At 32.7% G+C, this 26,446-nt stretch overlaps 2 protein-coding genes across 2 annotated transcripts in view; both read right to left on the bottom strand.

The window, feature by feature from the left end:
• Positions 1 to 4,941, bottom strand: part of LOC127739209 (protein jagged-1-like) — a 70,811-nt gene extending 65,870 nt beyond the window's left edge. The window contains exon 1 of the mRNA XM_052250830.1: positions 3,702 to 4,941. Within this exon, the coding sequence (XP_052106790.1) occupies positions 3,702 to 4,037 (336 nt within the window). The 5' untranslated portion in view covers positions 4,038 to 4,941. The remainder of the gene's footprint in view (positions 1 to 3,701) is intronic.
• Positions 4,942 to 24,912: 19,971 nt separating this feature from the next.
• On the bottom strand, positions 24,913 to 25,371 carry LOC127739203 (interleukin 17-like protein). The gene has a single exon (XM_052250825.1). The coding sequence runs from the start codon at positions 25,369 to 25,371 to the stop codon at positions 24,913 to 24,915; it is 459 nt and encodes a 152-aa protein (XP_052106785.1).
• Between the last annotated feature and the right edge of the window lie 1,075 nt (positions 25,372 to 26,446).

Genomic DNA, 26,446 nt, shown 5'->3' with positions numbered 1-26,446 from the left:
CACTCATACCACATCTTCCTATATCTACATATATGTCTCTGTTTTTGGCTAGGGTATTGGCAACCTAAGTAACATTCAACAGTTCTGTTAGCTGAGAACTTTTGAAAACTGTATGTAATAGTGTTGAAACATATAACCTAGTATGCAGATGGTATTATTATCGGAAGTAAAATTACACAAGCAGTGATAATGACCAAGTGTTAAAGTAATTCAATTTTCCTATTTGTATGCATCCGATGTGTATTTGGTGATTATATAGAGAACGCTCAGAGCAAAAATTGGTGCGATCAAAGAAAAACAAATAAAGGGGTCTATATATAAATAAAAGGACCTCAAAAGAATTGCCAAAAACAAGGTCAGCTTAAATCTTGCCTGAGGTAGTTGAAACCTTTAGTGTTCGTTAAATTTATCCCATGAGAACTTACAAATCATCGTCATACCGACATTTGATTCATACCGACATTTGATGATACCAACATTTGATGAAACCATCGTGAAATCAACACTTCACCAGCAGTGGTGCCGATTTTGTAAATCAATGTATAACGAACGGTTTTTAGGTGGGGTTTTTTTAGAGTCCCATTCAGGATTAGTCTTCACCAGCAACGCTTACAGCTAAATTTTGGTAGCAAAGATGCGAAGATAAATGGGGAGTAGTAACCAAAAAGAGGCTAAGTTTAAACCATCTAAGGTCAAACCTTCTCTGAACGAGTCTTTAATGAGATTTGGTCAAGTTTAAGACGGAATTTATCTGCACATACTTAAAAAAAAATTTAGTGAAAGAAATTAATAATGCAGAATAACGATAAAAGACAAAGAGGTAATTTCAGGAATTAACATAAAAAAATAAAGAGTACATAGTTGATGTGTATTCGTGAGTATTTTCCAAACTTAGATTAGACAAACAAATATAGTTGTGTTTCCTGTCTTCATACGTACCTGATATTTACATGCCTAGCCTAATACATTTTATGAACATTTTTGGTTAAGCGCCGTAAAGGTCCAGAACATTTCCCTATATCGTGTAAATAGTATGCGAGATAACAAAAAATATCTATACTTTGGAAAACAGAACTGCTTTTAATATATTTACACATATTAAGGACTTTTTTTACATTCAAAGAAAACCAGGATTAGTAATTTAATTTCAAATTTACTGCTTAGCCGAATGTTTATAATGATGATAATTAGAAAAGTAGCCTTCAGTGATTTTCCCATATGATTTTTTTTACCTGTGTAGATTGATATTTTCATCTTACATCATATCATGAATACAATGTGAAAAGTCCTCGACTCTTAAAATTTAAGATATGTCAAAAATTTAATAAATCTGATGAATCGTTAATTGACGGAATCTCATTCGGCAATTAGATTTGATAAAAGATAAGCAGGTGCATGCATATAATGTTATTAGAACTTAATAAACTGAGAGTTTGTGTAATTTCAGTTTAATATACTAGTAATAAAATTGTATTGTAAATGCCCACCTTTTTTAAGACACCCTCCCTCCGCCCGCGACAAAGAGTCGGAGGTGTATCCATTGCCCCCTGCCAGTCCGTCCGTGCGTCCGTCCGTCCATTAACTTTGCTGAAATCTTTGCATTTTTACCCAAATTTGTAAAGTTCTGTGAACTTTGACCTTGTATTGACTGAAATATTTCTTTAAACTTTAAAAAGAAAACATAGTTAATATCCTATGAAAAGTTTATAATAATGCTTCCCTCGTGCACATTTTTGGTCTCAATCGAACCTGGTGTAGGGTATTCAAGTGGTGTGCGTATGTACTTCAAATCAAATCTAAAAGCTGAGAAAATCTAACATCTACGTAATTTGGTCTCTGGTTGGAAGTTTTTTCAACAATTTTACATATACATCAATTACATTAAAAGGTTATTCAGTAATATGCATTGCTTTTAAAGACAATTTTGATACAATATTCCAAATTTGGCAAGCTAATTGTATACTTTTTTTTACATCGAAGGGCATCCATCACCAGACTGAATTGATTTGTATCTGAAAGGCAATAAATAACTTTACTACAGATAAAAATATTGGTTTTGGTTTAAATTGATTTTCTTATTCATCTTTTTTTTTTAAATATTAAATATTTGCCTAAATTTTTGAAAATTGTTGTTCGAGCAATCTTTTTCAGCATTTATTTTAATGTTGTTTTATATTCAGGAATACGACTTAATATTGATTTAATAACCCAAAAGTTATGAGAGCTCTGTGTTAAATATTAGTTAAGATTGAAAGACATTTAGTGCGAAACTGATTTTTTCAAAACTGCATCACAAAATAGAAAATTTAGTAAGAAAATGTTGAGACGAATTTTTTCAACTCGATCAATGACTTGACAATAATTCTTTTACCGAAGTTTTAGAGAGAAAAAAATCCGCAGTCCCCGTCACTTGTAAATTGGTTAGTGCCTGAATTATCAAAGATGAAACAATATACTTTTGATAGTTCGTTTTTATATACGGCGGTGCATTTTCAAGTGTCTTCAATCTTAAAATACAGGGTTACACAACATTATTTTCGCGTCAACTTCATTCAAAAATAATTTTCGAGGTCCTTGATATAGTATATTTTTTGCGAAAAAAATTAAATGTTTTAATAAGTTAGGAAACGCCCATCTTGTACTTGAATATTCTCGTATATCAAAACCATGTCAAACCAAGGCCAGCTGTATTGGTTATTATAGGATATTAAAGCAATTTAAGAATTGAACTGTCATTCATTGAAATGGAAATGATTTGTTAGCAATGATAGTAGTCTAACTGTCGTACCCCCTGTATTATGTTATTGTTTGTATAACATTTAACTCCTATGGCTAGCGTTCACCCATTTAGAACCTATTATCATTTGAAAGTGTACACCGGTACTCCCAACTTACAACTTTAAAAGGTTTACCTGAGCATCTAAGTCACTTTCCCACGGTTACTAAACTTGTCGCATTGAAATGAATTTTGTGGGTTGGAAAATGTCCATTTCAAAATACTGTATTCTATTTCAATAATTCAGTTAATCTACTAGTATGAAACATATGAGCCTAGTTTTATCTAAGAAAAATAAAGACAATATTTAACAATCTCATTCACAGTGCCTCTGTTGTGATGGAATTCGTGAGCATGCAAGTAATGTCTTTGACTGTTTGGCGTCATATGGCGTTATGGATTGGCGTTAGGGGAAATTGTAATCCCCGGCATGTCAAAAGTTCATTACAATTAACAGCTACATTTAATTAATTCATATATTCATTTATATATTTCCTCCATTCAACTTACCATCATCAGGGACGCTTGTACCCACCCAAACAATTGAAAGCCGAGTATGTATGTAACTACCTAAACCCGCGAAGAGCTATTTATCAAAATCGAAATGTTTCTTCCAGTCGAAACACAAACATATATTATACAGAACTAGAACCGATTAGCCTGTATTAACAGTTAAAACTAATAAACTCAAAATAAAACGATTGCTTTGATTGTACAGTAAATTACGGCATTATCTAGCATTCGTGGAGTTTTCGGTTACACAGTGTCCCAAATTTTTTGGGGCAGTCGAAAGAAAAAAAAACACATTGGCTTAGGTGTACATGGCACAAAGAATAATCCATATTTTTAGAGACCATGTATAACAGGCTTTGTTGTTTGTATATCATGTATATCTACCCTATAGCCATAAAAATATTGAACTTACCGTCCAAGCAAACTCGAAATGTAGCTTTAGTCTGCTATTGGTACTCTCTATCGGATATGTGAATGAATTCCCGCCAAATACTGAACTCGTTATATTTCCAAAAGTACATTTTCCATCAAAAGTTATAACACTTTGGTATTCCTTTAAACACACGCGAAACATTGTGTTACATTCCTTAACACACCTATTGTTCCCGTCTCTGTCCCCTTCACAACACACACCCTCCATCACTTCCCCGCGGGGATTGTGAATAGTTGTTATCTGTATTTCAAAATAACCAAATCCTTGTACAAATTCTAAAATAACAGTCACAATATTCAAATAGAAGAGGAACATATTTTATAAACTTATAAATGGATTGCATACATGTATTAGTTTTACAAACCATTAAACATGTTAGCAAAGTTGCACTCGGGTGAAATACAAGCACATATCCACAAAAATCTTCGAAAACCATTCCTACAAACAAATGCTGTTGGAAATCCTGTCCGTTTGAAGTTCCCGTATCTCACTTCCATTTAAGTATAAGGTTTTATGCAAAATAAATCCAACATTTTCCTCGTCAATCATGAAGTTGTATTTAACTGTTGAAAATGTGAATTTACAATTAAATCTGTCATCGTTTTTAGCTGTGTCCAACAACAAAACACTTTTTACAAACTGTCCCGGTAACGTTTTATCTCACATCACCATGTGTTACATATTTGTAGAGTTTTTATCAAAAGTTTTACATATTTACTACAATCAAGATCTCGTAGTAAAATCGTAGTATTTATAGTAATCCAAACCTAAGTATAGATTTTTCTTGGCACGCGTTGTTCGCGCGACTGCACGACTCGGACATATCCAGTTGTAATTATATTGAATTAGCACACAAGGCAGTATCCAATGATTTTTTCAGAAATACATCGGTATATTGATTGAAAACCACACAATGTCACAAAATAAAGGCTCATTTAAAGAAATTATTATCAATATTATATTTTTTTTTCTATTGAAAAGATCACATATGTTTCACTTAATCACCAGTTGTATCTTCTTGATACGGCAGGTCATTGGAAATAATTTAAAAGATCGACGAGCGATATACTATCCGTGACTGACATGTTGCTATTCGAACTTTATCACTTGTTAAATAATTTCAAAAGCACACGACACAAATTTTGATTGTTCCTTTTAATGTTAAAGAATTTTTCTTTCGATCGTGGGAAAATCTCCTAGTACACCTGAAGAAATTTGTCATGCCCAGAATCTTGTTATCTTTATTAATATAACATTTAATGCACCTTAAATTATACCTGTAATACATTTCATGCCTCAGTGATAATGATGTTTAAATAAATTCATGTAATATATATACAATATAATTCAATGAGAGCGAACATATGCGATTCATTTGACGTTTTGTCTGATTAAAAAACCTAACAGTGCATTAACCTTTGTGTAATTTTAAAGCAAAAAAATAAAATAAAAATTCAAGATTAAATAAAACTTCTCATGCATCAAGTACTGTTTTTCGTTTAAATATATTGGATCCTATTGCAAGTATTAAACCCAATCTTCTATTTTAGAATTTGAATGACATATCCGTTGATATTTGTCAATGACATTTTACTATTTCACGTACAGAGCCATATATGATATCTAAATCAGGTCACTATTTGCACTGAATTCAATAATTAAAAAGTCAAAAATTACAATGATGTTGAATATTGCTAAGATTTTGATTATATAAATAATAATATTTAATGTATTCATTAACTTGTAATCCTCATATCGGAGACCTATGTAGAAAAAAAGCTTTAAAAGGAGAAATTTAAGATCCTAGCTTACTATCATTCATCCTAAAGAATGGTTTGAATATTTAAATAAACTAATGAATATTAATTATGATAAGAATGTACTTTTAAAATGATATGAAAACTTATACTGCATTTAAGGATTATATCAATGAGATTTTAAACAGTTATAAAACAGGTGAGGAGGTGGTTATTGCAGTTAAAATCTTTAAAGAATAATAAAGCGAGTTGTTTAGATTGTATTACAAATGAAATATTGAAAACATCATGTAATATGAATATTGTTGTTTATGTAAAATTATTTAATCTTGTTCTTAAGTTTGGTATTTATCCAACTTTATGGAGAGAATATTTTATTATGTCTATTTTTAAGGGTGTGTGTTTCAATGATCCATCTAATTATCGAGGTATAGCCTTTTCAAGTTGAATATGAATTTTTTTCTAAGAGTTTTATATAGCTGATTAGAAAAAATATATCTGTCTTGAGCAAATTGGATTCAGAAAGGGAAGTTGAACAAAAGATCATGTGTTAACTCTTAAAACTATAATTGATAAAGCGTTTGAAACGTCTAAGAAGATATATGCCACTTTATAGATTTTAGGAAGGCATTTGATACTATTAACAGAGATGCCCTCTTCTACAAATTATCTTATTACAGCATAAACGGTCCCTTTTCAGTATAATGAAAAATATGTATATCGGTGAAGATCTGTGAAGGTGTTTCCGCGACTTTTTTAATTCCACAGTTGGGATGAAACAAGGATGTATCTTAAGCCCTACATTATTTTCTTTCTTGATTAATGATTTATCCCCTGGATTCTGAAAATTCTAATGGCCTACAAATGTGCCCTGATAAGCTAAATTTGCATTGCAGTAGTTGGGATTTGACAGTAAATCTTGATAAAACCAAAGTTATGATTTTGAACAAATTTGGTGAATAGCTTACTAAAGACAAGTTTATATTTAATGATAATGTTTTGGGACATTGTACAGAATATAAACATTAGGGTATAGTGTTTAAACCCTCTGGTATTTTCATTGAGGCTGCGAGTCTTCTTTGTGAAAAAGCCTAAAAAAGTGGGAGGTTTAGCTAGCTATAAAATCAGGTTTGACCCACCACTTCCTCAGAAAATGCCTGTACCAAGTCAGGAATTTCAGTTTTTTTTCTATTCGTTCCCTAGGTTGATATAGTCGAGCGCTTGATTTTGTCAGGTTTAATGGACTACTCTCTGTTTTTTTAATTTACCTTGGAGTTTGGTATTTTTTTCATATTTTTTTTTGGTATTTGACATGTTATTTTTTGTGAAGATAATAATGTATCACCTCATCTAAAGCTTTTTGATACTTGTTTTAGACCTAGACTTCTTTCTTGAAATGAAGTTTTTTCTGATTATATGATTTAAGATATTACAAGTCTCGAATAAAAATATCGGTCATTGGTACCCATTAAAATTCAAACTAAATTTGCAATAAACTTTGATTGCAGTAAATAAAACAGCGGCCAATTTGGCAGTATTAGCTGAACTTGGTGTGTATCCTGTTTTAATAAAAGCCTTAAAACTCTTAATTGGCTTCTGGTTGCATTTGCTAAAATCTTATGATAATTGTTAACTGAGAGATGTATATAGTTCAAACCTGCAATTACCAAATGGGTTTACTAGAAAGATCGAACATTTACTTGCTACATTAAATTTTTCACAAAGGCGTTTATTGTACGAAATCATACCAAACTTAAAGATACATATTTGGATTATTGGAAAGAAAATGTGATAATAAATCTTTGAATGGTAATAAGGTACGAACAGATAGACAGCCAAAGAAAGTTACCAGTTTGAAACCTGTTTAATGTTAAGCATTGACCAAAAAGTGATAGAAATGTTGTTAAGAGAGGCGAAATATACCAAAGGGATAATCAAACTCATAAGTCGAAAACGAACTGACAATGCCATGGCAAAAAACGAATAACGACCAAAAGACAAACAAGAGTATACAAAACACAGCATAGAAAAAATGTCTGCAGAAGTAATAGTGTCCTTAAAATTAAAATAGGTCGATATACTTAAGCTCCTTTAGAAGAGAGAACTCGTCCCTTGTGTCGTTAAGATGTAGACGGCGAATTTCATTTTTACTATAAAATGTACAAAACTAAACGCAATCATAGAACAATCATTTTCTGAAATTAATGAAATTGTATGACTTATTATCTAATTCGACAGACCAATGTTTAATTTTCTCAGTGTGTTATTGGAATTTGTTCCAAAATTTGATGCGGATCTTCCATTTCTTGTGACAAAGAAAATTTCCTACAGAGCTCTTGGCGCAATTTTTTTTTCAATTGAAAAACTAGGGAGCGAAATTATAAAAAATATATTAAAGGCACCGGCAATTCATATCTTGTGAGGGGAATTAAACTGCTTGATTCTAAATTTCTTGAAAACAAATGTTTCAGGAGGGAAGTGAAAAAAAAAGATTAGTTTGTTTTTATCTAAAATTATCAACATTGATTTAAAACAAAATTGTTCCTGTAAATAGTTTGTTTTGTGTGGCTAAATTTTGTAAAGTCCACTTTTGGGATGGTTATGGGAAATGATTCATAATGTTTGTAGTGTATTGATTTGCGAAGTCTTTGGAACTTTGATATAGACGACGTTCTCAAAACCAATCAAATAAGATGCATCCAACAATGACAGAAAAAGAATGCTTCCAAGCACAATGCATTAAAGGGTATTTGAGCTAAACAGAATGATCTGTTATCTTTAAAAAAACATTGTCTATCAACATTCCAAAAAAACTAATCACTTTCAAACTGGAATAAAATTCAGTTAAGGATGTACTTAGGTGAGGTTTATGAATTTTTGTCAGATGTTTGGACCTCTTGGCTTTTTTCCTACGATACAGGGTAAAATAGTTTGCCCCATATCACCCACTTTTCTTTTCATAGAACACTTCAATAGCTCATACAAAAGTCATTACCAAAATATAAGCAGATTCTTGATTTTTTTTCTTACGATTTGAGACCTAAATAATAATGCCACTAATGTTCTTCTGACTTAAAGGGGCACTAGCTGTCAAATTCATGTTCACCGATTTGACTCAAATTCTCGTATTTGATTTATAACAATGTAAAACATTTATCCAAACTATTAAAAGTCTAAAATAAACAGTTAACAGGATATGGGCATGATAACAAGTAGCTTCGTTTCGTGTGTATTTTAGTCTAGACGCCATCTAATTAACTATCGAGTTGACCTCCAAAGTCATCCGATGACCATATAAGCGATGTAAACATAAATAAAGATATAAATATATTAAGCGAACTCGTGCTATTGGATTTTTCTAGGTCTGTTTAATTTCATATTATAGATTAAAAATATATGTTTATCATCGTTTTTACCTGTATAAGAATGATTTTTTGTGGATCGGATCAGTCAATCAAATGATTTACCTTTGTTTCACTTTCAATGCTGACATTCTTTTCCTTTAAATAACTTTACACATACAATTCACGTGTTATCCATCTCTAGCTAAGGGGTTAAACTGAAGTTCACACGAATACGGATTCAATGAGGTCGAATTATTCACTTGCAAGTGAATAATTCATCATCAATGTTTCTTATCTTATTTTGACAAAATTGAACCATACTGGCGGCTAAAAGCGAATAATTATTTCATTATTTCACTTTCATTAATGATTGAATGAAAAAAAAAATCATATATTAGATTTTTTATATATCTCGTCGCTAGTGCCCCTTTAAAGTATCAATTTTAAATTCTAGATTTTTTTAAATTCACCTATGTACATCCTTAAATAATAAAACATATTTTTGTTAAATAAGGATAGAAAATTTGTATGGCCAAAACCATGATGAAACGACAAACAAGAGGCGGCAGTAGTTAACCGATTCTCAAAAATCAATGAAAAGAAATGAGAAAATCACATGATCTCCAAACGGAGCAAGACTAGGCGCGTCGACAGAGTAAACGTCTACTATGCATGCATTAAACACCATGTGAATACAGACTCTTTGAAAATGTTACAATAGGGAACAGAACACAATTATCATATTTTTCAGATCGTTCGACTATTCTGGTGTCTTAACATCTAAACAACGAAAAGTTATCTCTCGTTAGTTGAGACACAGAAACATCGTATCGGCTAACATATTCTTGATCGTAACCATGAAATGAGTGTATCGTCGCATTTAATCTATCTTTCTCATAATCCTGCTGAAAAAAAGTAAAATCACAAAAATACTGAACTCCGAGGAAAATTCAAAAAGGAAAGTCCCTAATCAAATGGCAAAATCAAAAGCTCAAACACATCAAACGAATGGATAACAACTGTCATATTCCTGACTTGGTACAGGCATTTTCTTATGTAGAAAATGGTGGATTGAACCTGGTTTTATAGCTAGCTAAACCTCTCACTTGTATGACAGTCGCATCAAATTCCATTATATTGACAACGATGCGTGAACAAAACAAACAAACACAATAGGTAAAAATGTCAAAAATAGGGGTAAAGCAGTCAACATTGTGTTATTATCTTAATCACTATAAAAACAAACAAATGTAACGAAGAAGCACAAAAAGGCATACATCAAATTTAACATCCTCATTTTGCTTTATGATTATACGAGTTTATTTATCTATGTAAAATCCACCCATAAAGGATGGAAGGTTTTAAGTACTGGCGTAAAATCGCGCGTTTGTAATTCGCACAGGTAGACATAAAATAATTTTGTCGTTCAAAGTATGACGGGATACATAAGTACAGAGTCACGTAAAATGGATATCACAAAAAACAGACTTAACAGTAAAAGTAATATTAATAAATAAAATAATTATGTGGTTCAAAATATCACGGGATACATAAGTACAGAGTAACGTCAAATGGATATCTCAAAAACAGACTTAACAGTAAAAGTAATATAACAAAGACAAATAAAAGAATACTATAACACGTTATTAAGATGATAAACAAGCCAGTACGCAGAATCTATACTTCAAGACCATCGTGTATTATTTGTGAAGTTGATACAGAATATTTATCAACAAGGTGTGTGTGTATGGTGCAACATTATATTCATTCTAGTATTCTGACATTGTTAATACATTTCAGGCATCTATCATGTATAGAAACAGTAAGAAGAATACTGTATTGCTCGTCATTCGAATAATACAAAAAAAAAGGAATTTGCCGGATTTTTTTTTTTAGGAAAAGCTGCTCTAACCGGAAGAGATATAACCAAGATTGTGCAGGATGTTCGCACATCATAACACGTATGTTAGACTGGCGGGAATATTTTGGAAATGAAAAATCCTGGCTTCTATGATGAGTTTATTGTTAAAGACTAGAAAAAATAACCTGTGCACAAAAAAAGATGGAAATAAATATTCTGTCCAACATCATGCAGTAAAAGAGTTGTGAACAAAAGAGAACATAAATTTTCGCGCGTCGAAAAATTAGCAAGACTAGGAACAAATGAAAATGAATATTCCGCTCCCAAAAAATCTGTCCCAAGAATATAAAATGGTCGTTCCCTAAATATCAAATTTATACTTCATACCAGGGCTTGCGCAGGTTACTTTCTAGTAGATTTATAAAACATTTAGATGAACATGTTTGCAGTAGCTATCTGTAAACCAACTACGTTTCCTAGATACTTTTAACCCATTTTACCGATTTTGCGGCAAGTTATTTTCAATATTCTCTAACATTGTTGATATTTTCATATACAGAAGACCAAGGTGCATATTTGCAATTATTCATATTTCCGTTATTTTCTACACGCGAACGTTCCTTAACAATTTACGAGTTTACAACATAGCACGTATCTTGCTCTCCCTCAAGGTGGCCTAGATAGTTGACACTAGAAACTTAGCATTTTAATAGATGTCTCTATTGTATTTGGCATTGACATTTAATAGAGCAATGTCTTTATTTGTTAACCCTTATTTCCTGCAAATAAACTCGAGTAATTGGCTGTTATAATTATTTATCATACATAATGGGTCATAAGATGTAATAAAGGATCAACATTATGTCATGGTATATGTGTGTTAAAATGTCATTACACTATTAAATTGAGTTTACTACGTTTGATTTGTATCATACTATAGATTAAAGAGGTTCTAGGAAACATTAAATATAAAAGAGTAAAGTTGCTGCATTTAAAAAAAATTTTTTTTATTATGAATATCTATAAAAATGACTATACAGATATTGAATTTGTGATATCAACAATCCTGTTCTCTATTTTTCATCAAGCTTTTTTCACATTTCTCGATCGGTGTGAAAAAAATATTTCTCATCTATAGAGAAAACTTTGTTCTCGGCAAATGATTGGTCGAAATTTAATTATGACTGTCAAGACGTCAAATTTTCTTGATTTCTTCTGAATTTCCTATTGTGACGTCATGAAAAAAGGCGACCATGTCTGATGACGTCACATATAAATAACACAACTTTCTACAAATATTTGAAAAGGAAGGATAAAATTTGTTAAGATGTCGTCTTAAAATCATTAGAGAAACAGATTCCACTACTCTAACTCGTGTATAACGATATTTCTCCACTCTTAACAGTTACATTTTAAATACTTAAAAAGCTCGGCAAGCCTCGCTCTTTGGATATTAAAATTTAGCTGTCTCGAGTGGAGAAATATCGTAACACACTTGATGCAGTGATGGAATCTATATTTCTACTTTCCTGTTTCATGACTTATTGCTATATACGACTTGCCACTGGATAATCACTTGGTTTTTTTTCTTCTGGGTTGTGCAGTTGTCTCCTTTCTTTGATTTAAGGTATCTTTTCTTCTTTTTTCACCTTATACAGTTTTGACTATTCTTTTATTGGAGAGCTGCTAAGCATTAAACCGACTAACTAAAACTGTACTGCTAATAAGACGGTTATGAAATATAATAACCGGAATTACTTCCTAAAGATTTTTTATTACGAGAAGTACGCTACAAATAATATAAATGTCCATTAATATATCATAACAGTAAAATATTATCAATTTGATTGTCTTTTGTCAGTAAATCACCTTCATTAAGAGTTGTAATAATTCATTTTAATTGCCCGTCGGATCTGTTTATCCTTGACATAGACGCTATCAGTACTATTAGAACACGGAAGTCGAGTAATCTAATTCTATTAGAATCTCTTGTACAGATTGTTGTAGTAACATTATCTATTTAGCTGCCAATTCTATCATTAATATTTTATAAACTTTCGCAATTTGCACAAGGGTGTATCTGAAGCAATGAGTCTTTTGATTGATGTACACGCATATTAATGGGATTTTTTCTTGTCGATTTCTACACTCTTTAGAGGAGTTTTTAACGTTTGAAATTAATAAATAAAGATGAAAGACGACAATGAACCAATAGTAAATTTAATTAAAGTGCGGGTGTGACTGTGCACAATAGAAAGAACATTTGAACAAATGTAGTGAGCTGTTAACAATTTAAATATTCTATGATATTAATATAGTATGAAGAAAAAGAAATATTGGATAAACGAGAATTGGACAGCATCCGAACGACATAAAAAAATAAAAGACACATTGAGGGCATCGTACATTCTTCAACAAAATACAGGTGCAATATGTCAACCAATGCTTCTGTTTGAAAACCTTTATCGAATATAAGGTGTATAATTAAGAAAAATGTGTTGTGTTCAGGTTAGGACCAAGATTACCTCTAAGGGTATCTGAAATTCTAAATATATCTTCCAGAAAGAAAGAAGTATCTGCATCCCTAAAGACTATCTCAAAAGAGCAGATGCCTGCAAACATTATATTATCGTTAAGGGGTGATGTCAGCAACAATTATACTATCTCTTAGGAGAAGATATCTGCAATCCTAAAATTATTTCAAACGGAGAAGTATCTGCACTTCTATAATCATCTACAAGAGAGAGATATCTGCAAGTAAGATTATCCCAAAGGAGGAGGTATCTGCAATCATAAGGAAGGGTGCATCCCCAATACTATTCTGATAGTCGAGATATCTGCGAACATAATATTATCTCTCAAGGGGAGATATCTGCACTCCTATGGTTATCTCCAAGAGCAATATCTGTAATTCTAAGATTATCCAAAAGGAGGAGGTATCTGCAATCATAAGGAAGGGTGTATGCATCCCCAATACTACTCCAAAATTCGAGATATCGATGAACAAAGTGTTATCTCTCAAGGGGAGGTATCTGCAATCATAAGGACGGGTGTATGCATCCCAAATACTATTCCAAAAGTCGAGATATCTGTGAACAAAATATTATCTCTCAAGGAGAGATATCTGTAATCATAAGATTATCTCAAAGGTGGATATCTCCAATCATAAGATTACCTGCAAGGAGGAGATATATGCAATCCTTACAATATCTCCAAGGTAGAGGTACTGCAATAATAAGTTTATCCCAAAGGAGGAAATATCTAAAAACGTAAACTAATCTCTAAGGGAGAGATATATGCAATCATAAAATTATCACTCAGGAGTTGATATCTGCAATATTAAGACTATCTTTTAGGAGGAGATATGTGTAATCAACATTTGTTTTCAAGGAGTGGTATATGAATTCCTTAGACTATCATGACTATCTCAAAAGAGTAGATATCTGCAAACATAATATTATCCCCAAAGGGGAGATATCTGCTATTCTAAGATTATCTCCAAGGGAGATGTATCTGCAGTTCTAGGATTATCCAAAAGGATGAAATATCTGCAATCCAAACATTATCTCCAACGGAGGGGTATCAGCAATACTAAAATTATCAATAACGGAGAAGTATCTGTAACTCTAAGATTATCCAGAAGGAATAGTTATCATCAGTTCTAAGATTATCTCCAAGGAAATTTTATATTGTCTGATTGCCCTTTGATCCTTACATATGTTTTTCTTATGGCAATGTGGAACTTCATCGGTTTTGACTGTTCAATTTTGGCAACTTTGGTTTCAATTATCAAAGAACATTTTTATATTTTTTTGCTTCCAAACTTTTGGTATATAGCGTTCTTGATGAAGGTTATTCCCGAAACACGTGTCACCAGGACTTCAACTTGTAGTATCGTTCAACTGACCATATCTAGTCAAATCAGATTCACAAAAATGTATACAAAGTAAAAGGATACTGAATATGTAATTTAGAAAAGTTCATTTCTAATGTTTCTTTTTTAAAGCATTAGAATAACTCACATTTGATTTTGCCCTTTGATAAGGGACTTTCCGTTTTGAATTTTCCTCGGAGTTCGGTATTTTTGTGATTTTACTTTTTAAAATGATAGACTCTGTTGTGTATAAAAAATTAGAGGCTCTCAAGAGCCTGTGTCGCTCACCTGTATCTACTGTGTTTTTGGAAATCATGTAAAATAAGGTTAAAATCATAATAAATAGTATCAGATACCCTAATAATGATTGAGGCCAAGTTTGGTTTAATTTGGCCCAGTAGTTAAATAAAAAGCAGGTCATCCTATTTTAGTCTTTATTCTTAGACTTCTATAGTAAACCCCTATGTTCTATTTTTAGCCATGGCGGCAATTTTGGTTGGATGACAGGGTCATAGAATACATTTTTCAATCGAGATACCCTATTGAAAATTGTGGCTAAGTTTAATTCTATTTGGCCAAGTAGATTAAGTGAAGAAGATTTTTGTAAAAGATTACAAACATTTACGAAAAATTGACTATAAAGGACAATAACTCCTTAAGCGATCAATTGCCATTTTTGTCATACAGACTTATTTGTAGATCGTACTTTGCTGAACATTATTGCTGTTTACAGTTTATCTATAATAATATTTAAGATAAAAACCAAAAACTGCAAACTTTTCTTAAAATTACCAATTCAGGGGCAGCAACCCAACAACTGGTTGTCTGATTCGTCTGAAAATATGAAGGCAGATAGATCTAAACCTGATGAATATTTTTACCCTCTGTCAGTTTTGCTATAAAATTGAGAATGGAAATGGGGAATGTGCCAAAGAGACAACAACCCGACCATAGAGCAGACAACAGCCGAAGGCCACCAATGGGTCTTCAATGCAGCGAGAAACTCCCGCACCCGGAGGCGTCCTTCAGCTGGCCCCTAAACAAATATGTATACTAGTTCAGTGATAATGGACGTCATACTAAACTCCAAATTATACACAAGAAACTAAAATTAAAAATGATACAAGACTAACAAAGGCCAGAGGCTCCTGACTTCGGACAGGCGCAAAAATGCGGCGGGGTTAAACATGTTTTATGAGATCTCAACCCTCCCCCTATACCTCTAGCCAATGTAGAAAAAACAAACGTACAACAGTACGCACAGTAAAACTCAGTTTATGAGAAGTCCGAGTCCGATGTCAGAATAGGAAACAAAAGAAAATAAACAAAATGACAATAATTCATGAATAACAACAGACTACTAGCAGTTACTGACATGCCAGCTCCAGACCTCAATTAAACTGATTGAAAGATTATGTCTTCATCATATGAATATCAGGCACAATCCCTCCTGTTAGGGGTTTAGTATTATACCGTCATAAAATATATAAGAAGAACATAACCCGTGTCATGCCAACAACTGGTTTTAGAATAAATATGTTTAATTCCGATGCAAAGACCCTATAAGTGAATCAATATTAAAGCCAAAATATGAAATATGTAAATGCTTTGGTTTCAGAGATATAAGCCAAAAACTGCATTTTACCCCTATGTTCTATTTTTAGCCATGTCGGCCATTTTGGTTGGCAGGCGGGGTCATCGGACAAATTTTTAAACTAGATACCCTAATGATGATTGTGGCCAAGTTTGGTTAAATTTTTCTCAGTAGTTTCAGAGGAGAAGATTTTTGTAAAAGTTAACGACGACGGACGACGGACGCCAAGTGATGAGAAAAGCTCACTTGGATCTTTGGGCCAGGTGAGCTAAAAAAATGTCACCTGAACTTTTCTCATTCGAACAGCAAAACTCATGCTCAGGAGAAGTTTCTATTTCGCTGTATGGGATGTTGGTATGTTTAAATTTATACAAAGCCGGGTTCGGTCGAAAATGGAACGTTAAATCTGATAACTAGCATAGGTAGAGTGCTATGATCTATACAGGTATGTAACACTTGCAACAAATCTTTGACGGAGCCGTAAATGAAAACAACAATTCATGAATTTCGTGCATTCGAAGCGCTTTTCTTGATTTACCTTCACCAGGAATGCGCAAACCCAATCATTTGACAGCCGAGAAAGTATACGACACAAACACGTAACGAGCTATCTGAGTTGATGATACCCTCTAGAATTGATAATTAACCAGCAGTGGTATAGATCCAATGCTAGTAAATGAAAATAACTTTAAATAAAGTCATGGCGTTCGAACCGCTTCTCTTGGTTTATTTTTAGAAACTCTCAAACCAAACATTTGAACACCAAGAATGAATGAGACATAAACACATGAAAAGCTAATTAGTAAACCAATTTTGAACATAAAGTCATTTTGATCTGAACAGCTCTTAAAAGACTAAACCATAAATTGTTAAGTCATTTTCAGTCTTTCAGTCTATTTTCAGACTAATCCACTGCGATAAATTCAGTACAGTTCAGATAATAAGCTTGCAGTCAACTAAGATACTTTTTTGTTCATGCTATGTTCAGACTGTTCATGAGCTGTAATTTACTTGACCTTAGATATATTTGGCTATTTTTTTATGTCCTTTTAGGTCATATAGCTCTTTAACTGTTACAGTTCTTTACATTTTTACAGCACTTGGTCGATACCTCTGCTGGCGGACTATCAGTCTTCTAGGATATCATCAACTCGGTAGACAGTACTTCCGTACTTACATGATTTATAACAAACCTTTCTAAAATTGTCCGTTTAAAAATTTTTAAATTGTAAAGAAACTAAAGTTTCAGCTCCCTCAGGCAAAGTTGAGCTTAGATAGATTAGGCTATTTTTTAGGTCCTTTTTGGTCATATAGCTCTTCAACTGTTTCGGTTCTTATACATCCTTGACTTTAAAATATTCGGCTGAACGTTCCTGATGAAGGTAAATCCAGAAAAGCTCATCGGACGCATGAAATTTATGTTTTCACTTTTTACAAAACAATAACTTTTTAAATTGTCCGAAAAGGTACTAAACAGTACTGTACTAGATTGATTGCAAGCAAAAATATGAACATAACTGAATTTACTGCAAGGCAATAATCGTAAAATAACTCTGAACAAGACTTAATGTTTTTAGTTTCAGATTTGTCAAATTGTGTTAAGATCAAAATGACTGGTTCAACCTTAAATTAATTTCCTGGTGGCTATATGACCAAATGGGACCTAAAAAAAGCGAAATTCATCTAAGGTCAACTTTGCCTGAGGGAGTTGAAACCTTTGTTTCTTAATAATTTCTAAATGTATCAACGGAGAATTTAGGAAAGGTTTGTAGACGTCTTTTACCGAAGCATTGACTTAAGTGACCTGTGCTTCTTAATCATACTCTCTTTTTCTAGAAGCAATATGAAATTTCCGCCCCTAATTTATTGCTTTGGGATACCATACGGCATATTTTGTATATAGTGAACAAAAAGGTAAAACATGTTACATCGGGGAACAAGTGATCAGTATGCTGTAGTTTCTTATTGACAACAGGTTTGTTGAATTTAGAGGTAGACTTTTTCAACAAATTGCCGGCATTCCTATGGGAACCAACTGTGCGCCTCTCCTTGTCGACCTCTTTTTATTTTCATATAAATCGGAGTTCAACCATACACCTGTCAATTACAAAAACAAGAAGATCAAAGAAGCCAGATTATTTGATTTTACATTCAGATATATTGATGATTTTCTTTCCATTAACAATCAAATCAATCAAATCAAACTTTTATTGCCATATAAACCAACTTATACGATTTGTGACAAAAACAACATTAACTTAATGACAAGAAAAAAGCATGTATAATCTTATTAAACAAACTAATGAAAATAGTTCAAAATTCAATTATGAGTCTCCTATTCTTAGTGGCAATGACTTTTTAATAAAGGAACCTATGCTTTCTACCTGTTTTTGTGTTGATGGGCAAAGAATATTTATCATTTTTTCATTTTCATTGAGGCTATCAAAATTTTCTATACTTTTAGCCTTTGTTAATTTTTCAATAAAAACTGGTCTAATGGAAGCGTTTTTCCTGCAATACAAAAGAAAATGTTTTTCATCCTCAATTGTATATTAAAAATCCAAACTTTTTTGATTGGGTACCATTAATATATCCTCCAGAAATAGAAATTAAAGAATCAACAGACACGGCTTTCTCCGCCTCAGTTTTAGATTTATACCTCGAATTTGACATACGCGGTCATCTCAGTACCAGAATCTATGACAAACGAGACGATTTTGATTTTGAAATTATAAATTTCCCCCACCTTAGTAGCAATATACCAACTCCATATGCATATGGGATATATATTTCCCAACTCATTCCGTAGTCAAGAGCTTGCAACTGCTACTCATACGTTATAAAACGTGACCGGTGTCTGAGCAGAAAGTTGATGAACCAGGGTTATCTCAAAGAAAGTCTGGTTTGTTCACACATTGTTGTCAATATAATGACATTGTATGCGACTGTCATACAAGTGAGAGATTTAGCTAGCTATAAAACCAGGTTTAATCCACCATTTTCTACATAAGGAAATGCCTGTACCAAGTCAGGAGTATGACATTTGTTTTCCGTTCGTTTTATGTGTTTGAACTTTTGATTTGTCATTTGATTAATGACTTTCCGTTTTGAATTTTCCTTGGAGTTGTTATTTTACTTTCTACATATTGAGTTTAATATCAACACTAATAATAATAATAACATATGCATAACATATAAGCTGCGTTGGATAGAAATCGACCTTATGCTAGTGCGCGTATACATGTACATGTGTAAGACTTTGATGGATTTTGGACCATTCAAATACGAAATAAAAGAGGAATTTTGGTCTGTTTTGTAAGGTTCTTATATCGACTCAATTTTCAAACAGTTACAGACTTTGCATAGTGAATTTTTTCAACCCCAAAATGGTTAAAAGATTTATTAATATTCATTTGCATAAGGTCGATTTCTATCTGGCGAAGCTCAATATTATGCCACTGAAAGTTAAGCAATTCATTCCTCAAATGTTTAGGCGATCAGATGCAAATGTGTTGAAAGCATCAAAACAATAAGGACTCAAACCGCTATCAAGGAAAAGGAATTCTGACTGAACACGGCTTCGTGTTCGTAAATTCCATCGTTCGTGTTTATACATTCCGACATCCAGGATTATATACATTCAGCCTAGACAGAAATCCTCATTACAAATGACATGTCAGTAGAGACTCATAGATTAGTACACATATACTTTTATGCCGTTTTAATTCGATAAACCCCTTGATTACTAGGATTCGAAATTGATTAACGTTTGTCAACCGTGTAATAAACCAACTAAGGAAAACTTGACTTTACACGGTTGTGATCCTAGACCCTTTTGATTTTCTTTTTTAAAACGTTTTATATGTTTTGGGTCTCGAGCATACACTAGGAAGTTTATTCCAAACCAAAACATATGTTGTTCGCACGGATATCATATTTAACGTTTGTACTTCCACTTGGTTGTTGCCGTTGCTGATAGACTATCATCATCCCTAAAGAACCATCTTCCCATAGCAAATGGTTCGGTTTGATTGCATTTATGTGGTTCGATTTTGTGTGTTAATTTCCAGTTCTTAAAATTGTGTTATAGTGAAAAAAACTAAGGTTGTACCTCTCTCAGACAGAGTTGATCTTAGTTGTTTTTTGCAATTTTGTTTAGGACCTTTGGTTTTTATGCTCTCAAACGATTTATAATTTGCCTTTTCAAAGCTTTGATTTTAATCTTTATGAAGGTTATTCCGAAAACATGTTAAATCATCGCTTGGCTGTAATATGCGCTAGAGTTATTTCTCTTTTAAGGAAAATTTTATATGAAAATGATTTATGTGTTGCCTAGCGTCAAGGGACTATTTCCATAATTCACTAATCATTGTTAATCAATTCGTTAAGCGATGTGAATCTAAGTATCAAAGTACAATTGAGACAACTAGTATTCACTAAATGCCAAGTGTGTCTACGGCCTTGAACAACGAGAAAAACTAATACCATAAAGTAAATGAAAATAGCACTATGAATAACGTGCGTCCGAAGTGTTTTTCTGGATTTGACTTTATCAGGAATGCTGAAACCCAAACATTTGAAAGCCCAGGATGAATAAGACCTAAACCCGTAAAGAGCTATATGACAAAAACGGACCTAAACTAAAGCTAAATTCATCTTTGCCTGAAGGAGCTGAAACCTCAGCTTCTTAATTTTTTTAATTTATCAACGGGTAATTTAATATAAGTTTGTTATAAATCATGTCAGTACCGAAGCAATGACTACTAAGTTCATGATACTCTCTGGGACTTATAGTTCACCAGCAGTGTTATCGACCCATTATTAGTTTGAGAAAATAACACTATTAATTTCATGCGTCCGAAACTCTTTTTTATTTATCTTTTTCAGTAACGCTCAAAATCAGACATTTGAAAGCCAAAGATATATATGATGACCTAAACACGTGTCGAGCTATAATGACCAGCTATAGGGAGCTAAATTTAGTCAAATTTATCTAAGGTCAACAATGCCTGATGCAGTTGGAACCTTAGTTTCTTATTAATTGCTTTATTTGTGAACGAAGTCTATATGAAAATTATTTGATTTTTGGCCAAATCGGGAAATCTTTAGATAGATCGAATCGATTGGTTGGTCGTGGTCCAAAATAAACTAACTGGTAAGTATTGGTTTGTAAAAGCTGAAGATAGAAAGTATGTTATCGTATTCTCAAAACTAAAGTATTTAACATTATTTGCACTCGGACAGCGGACACCAATATGAACAGTTACTTTAACAGTAATTTTATTTTGTCCATGCTCATTACTAATCATAGAGGCTGGTTACCTGGAAACGATATTTGTATAGTGGACTAAATCTGCAGAAGTTTGTTTACATACCTTTATTATTATAGTACAATGAATTTTTGCAGGAAAAAAAGATTTGTGTGCCTATGCAAAGTGAATAAAAGTACTTTGATGTATGATCAAATTGTCCTGATGGTTTCGCGTGTGAGGCAGGATGTGTTTACCCTTCAAAAGGACCCGATAATGTTCCGATTTTAGCACTTTTCATCCGTACTAAGATAGTTCGTGTTAATAGTTGATTGTTTGTATACGTCTTTTTTATATTCAGTAGTCTTTTTATTTAATTTGTCCACCGTATATTGCATTCCCCTTTGGATTTTGTTTTTTGATTTACTATTTACATCGGAGACGCCTGCTCTAATGACGTAACCGGTCTGGTTCTGTTTGGAGTTTATTCAAATCTCTCGAGTTATCATTTGTAAATTCAAAATAAATTTACGAGATTTGAGCATCGGTAAACTACTGTTGCCTCTTTTTCATCAACACAGGTACTATTTTATTGGCGGATCCAGGGGGGACCCCTTTTTTTAATTTTTGTTTTCTTAATCATGTGAACGTTTCATGGTGTGCCGGGGGTTTGAATCCCCCCCTTTTCAAAATCGCTTGATCCGCGCCTGTTTTTTTCTACCTGTTATTCATAGCCGTTTTTTATTAAAGTCATGACGACGTCATGAAACTTCCAAAGGCAAGAAAAAAAGTGATTACAAAATACCGAAATCCAAGGTAAATAAAAAAAAAGGGAAATCCATATAACCTGACAAAATCAAACGCTTGATTAAATCAACCAACTGTCACATTCCTAACTTGGTACAGGACTTTTTCGAAGAAAATGGTGGTTTTACAGCTAGCTGAACCGCCCATGTGTATGACAGTTGTTTATAGTTCCGTTATATTTACAAAATAGGGAGAGCAACCCAAACAATCATATTGGTTAACATGAAAATAATTGGGATCCAGCAGCCAAAAATGTATAACAAACATCATGCACAGAATTACAACACAATTAAAAAAGCAAATATGCAAATAAATTTGTCAAAGGTGCCACCTAAAAAGTGATACCCTACGTCAGCACATAGAATCTATAACTAAGGCCATCCAGTATTGTTTGAGAAGTAGACACCGAATATTTATCTGTTAGGTACTTTACGGTGAATTTTTCGAGACAAAGGATGAGACTTTCTTTGATAAAACCATAGTTCATTATTTTTTTTGCTCAGGCACCGACGTCTTACAAGTCTGAGTAGCAGCTGCAAGGTCTAGATTATCGTATCAGTTGAGAAATGTATATTCTATACACGGATGAAGTTTGAGTTTTGCTGCTAAGGTGAGGAATATCTATAATTTTAAAATTAAAATCGTCTCGTTTGTTATAAACTCTGGTACTGAGATGACCGCTGTAGTCAAATTATTGGTATTTTTCTAAAAAATGAAGCGGAGAAGCTATATCTGTGTTTCTTCAATCTCTAGTTTATGAAGATATATCAGTGGGACCTAAACAGAAAAGTTTGAATTGTTAATGGAAAGGACATCAATATATCTGTATGTGAAATTCAATGATCTAGCCTATTTAATCTTCTTGTTTTTTTTTACAAGTGTCTGACGGAAATCCAACTCATATGCGAATAAGAAAAGATCGGCGAGGACAGTTGGTTCACATAGGTATACCGACAACTTGCAAGAAATTCTACATCAAAATGCAACAAATATATTGTCAATGAGAAAAGAACCTGTCCATCAGGCACATCTTGCTTATTAGCTTCCTTGAAAGGGAAATCCCAAAAGGAAACGCAAGATTTGATATATATACTCCTTATCGAGTTATTGCTGGAATGTTCATTTATTAAAATGGAAAGTTTATATTAGAGCAATATTCAACCTATCTTGTAAACTTTAAGTTCTTAATTGACCCTCACTTGCATACTACTATACTATATATCGAGGTGCTGCTTGGATGTTGCTTCAGTTAAATGGTGAGTCCACATTAGGATAATAAGGTATTTCTCAATTGACCTTCAATGTCGATTTCTGGGTGTTAGTAGGTATAAAGCATATCTGTATTTGAAGTATGTTTTATTTCAAGTTCAATGTGGTCGAATTTCAAAGACCAACAACACAATAGTCAACAGAAAAATAATAGCATACGGAATAAAAGCAATTCAACCAAAAATAAACTTCCAAAAAAACGGGCGGAACCAGGTATCTCAATGGGGTAATCAGTTCCTGTTTCGTCGGTAGTACCCATCGCGCATGTCATGGGATGGTCTTTCTTTGACTTATAGTTTCTTGGTTGTCTTTTAGTGACTTTTTATTTTTCAAATAGGCATGCCGTCGCTCGACAGTAATAAACTAAATTTACAATAAATTAACCATATTCTCGTTTAATATTTATATGTGGAGAAACAATTAAACAAATCATAGAAATCAACAAAGAAGTAAATACAAAACAATTTAAAATAACATAATGGACACTCACATCTAAGTGCCATAAAACAACAAGTTAAAAAAAAAATACATGAAAAGCACCGGCATAAACAAAACAATAAATTAAAGATAATCACAAAAAAACACAATGAAAATAACATTTGAGACACCACCGAATAGAAATGATAAAAGTAACATTAAGATACCATATTGAAGAATGGTATTACACAACACTTGAACGCGCCCATTCTATTATTTGGCGTTTAATAAATTGTGTGAATGTTTTTTCCCATGTATACTTTCTATGTCATTTGGTCTCTGGTTGAGAGTTGTCTCATTTGCAATCATATCATATCTTCTTATTTTTATATTTCAAATAATTTTTTATCTTCAGTCATGTTTTTTTCTTCAATATAATAATGTTCCATGTTGAAATATATCGGAATATTCAGTTGAAAAAAAGAGTAAGACAGTAGTTTTAAAATGTATGGAACATTTTTTTTTTAGTTTTGTAATAATACACCATATGAAACTTTTTATAAATGCTAAAATGCTTGCATTGTAATGAGATTGTTGAGGCTTCTTCATGCAATTTGAGAACGTTCCATTCTACCTTCCGTTTTAACGATCATTCGTAATCTTCTTGTTTTATCGTAATGATACACACTTTCAAAACATAGAAGGGCTTATCTAAAAATTACCAGAACAGAAAGTAGAACGGAATGATGTAAGATCATTGTAAGCAAAGCGTGAACGCATAATGTGTGTTTTAATCACATTGCATAACATGAAATTTGATATGACTAGAATGATTGATTGATTGGTGTTTAACGCCACTTTCAGCACTGTTGGCGGTCAGTGTTTTGTTGTAGGCGGAAGCCTGAGTGCCCGGAGATATGACTAGAAGAAATGACATTGCCCTATTAAACTTTATACTAAATTTTATGCTGTCTGTCTTCTCTATATCTTCGTAAAATTGCGGGTCTCTGACACTTCACTATGAATTATGTTGCGTTCTTTTATGGGCACATGTACACCCTACACTAACACGTTGTTCATCTTGAACGTATCGCAGTAAACCATTTACACAGTTCAGAATTCTGAAAACTTTGACATGAGTAAAAATAGATTCACAATGATATTTAGTTGAGGAACCTATGCATCTCCTACATATACAACGGGCATTGTAAATTTTTTGTGGGTATCTTGTGTTGTCTAAATTTGCCTCCCATACCCATGGGCAAGTAGAGCGCAGTCTTTGAGGGTCACCATGATGACTCCGCGTTTGAGAAGGACATGGTATTATTTCTGTACTTTCTGTATGTGATAGTATGGTTAGATCTAATTGATTCCTGAGATTATTGAATGCCTCTTCTATATTGTCTGGCTGCTGACAATGTCTAACATGTAAAGAACGTCCTTCTGAGGGAAAAACGAAGACGAACAGCATGTCCATTAAAATAAGTTGAATCTGAAAATAAATAATTATGAAATATATCTATACAGTTCTATACAGTTCCATTTAAACTATCAAAATAGAATCAGTAATTAAAAGGTATTTAGAGTATCCGCCAGTATTAAAGCAACAGAACAACACAACGAGTAATTCAAAATAAGTGATCCACATGACATCTCTAACAAACGACAATCGTCGAACCCTTAGTATCCCCGAGTTCGACAAGTTGTGAATGAAATTAACAGAAGCGATAAAAAAATCTGCCGTCAACGCAAATGTTTGTGATAGACATACGAATACAACAACCCCTGATGAGGTTGCTTACTTGCAAGTTGGTTGACCGTAATGGAATATATGTGTCAGAGATGTTCACGGGTATGTTCCAATTGTTGTAAACACAATGCCGTCTTCTTTTTCTTCGATTGTGACATCACCGAATGAGACTTTTCACCATATTTATACTTACAAGAGCACAAGACAGTTCACCCCAGGTTTTTGAGAGGTTTATATTGCTCAATCTTTGGTTTTCTGTGTAGTGTTTTATAGATTTGTTTGTTTGGGGTTTTTTTTGTTGTTTTTTTTGGTTTTTGTTTGTTTTCTTTTGGTTTTTGTTGTTTTTTTTAAATTTTATTGCCATGGCGTTGTTAGTTTATCTTCGACTTATGAGTTTTCAATGTGCCCTTGGTTTCTTCCGCCTCATTTTTGTTTTGTATTAAATTACAAAAATAAATTCAAATACGGAAAAAATTAATGAAACATTTTGGACCTGTAAATTTTAAATTCGTATAAATAAAACTAATCGATATTAATACATGAAAATACAAGACGCAATGATTTCATAGCAACAATATATTTATGAATTTATCTAATATTTATCTTATTTACCAATATCTATTTTATTTTTTGTTATTTACAATGTATCTTAAACAGAAAACAGGAATTGATTTAGTTACCTCGTATTTATCTTGAATTCACTTTATTTCCCATTATACTAGTAAGAAACCCTTATTTCTAAAATTTCCAACTAAAAAAAACACACAATTTTGTTCGGCCATATGTACAAGTATTCTACCTT

Source organism: Mytilus californianus, unplaced genomic scaffold, assembly GCF_021869535.1.
Source record: "Mytilus californianus isolate M0D057914Y unplaced genomic scaffold, xbMytCali1.0.p SCAF_4, whole genome shotgun sequence".
NCBI classification, from domain to species: domain Eukaryota; kingdom Metazoa; phylum Mollusca; class Bivalvia; order Mytilida; family Mytilidae; genus Mytilus; species Mytilus californianus.
The sequence above is the reverse complement of the archived record's forward strand: the minus strand, read 5'-3'. Positions and strand labels throughout refer to the sequence as shown.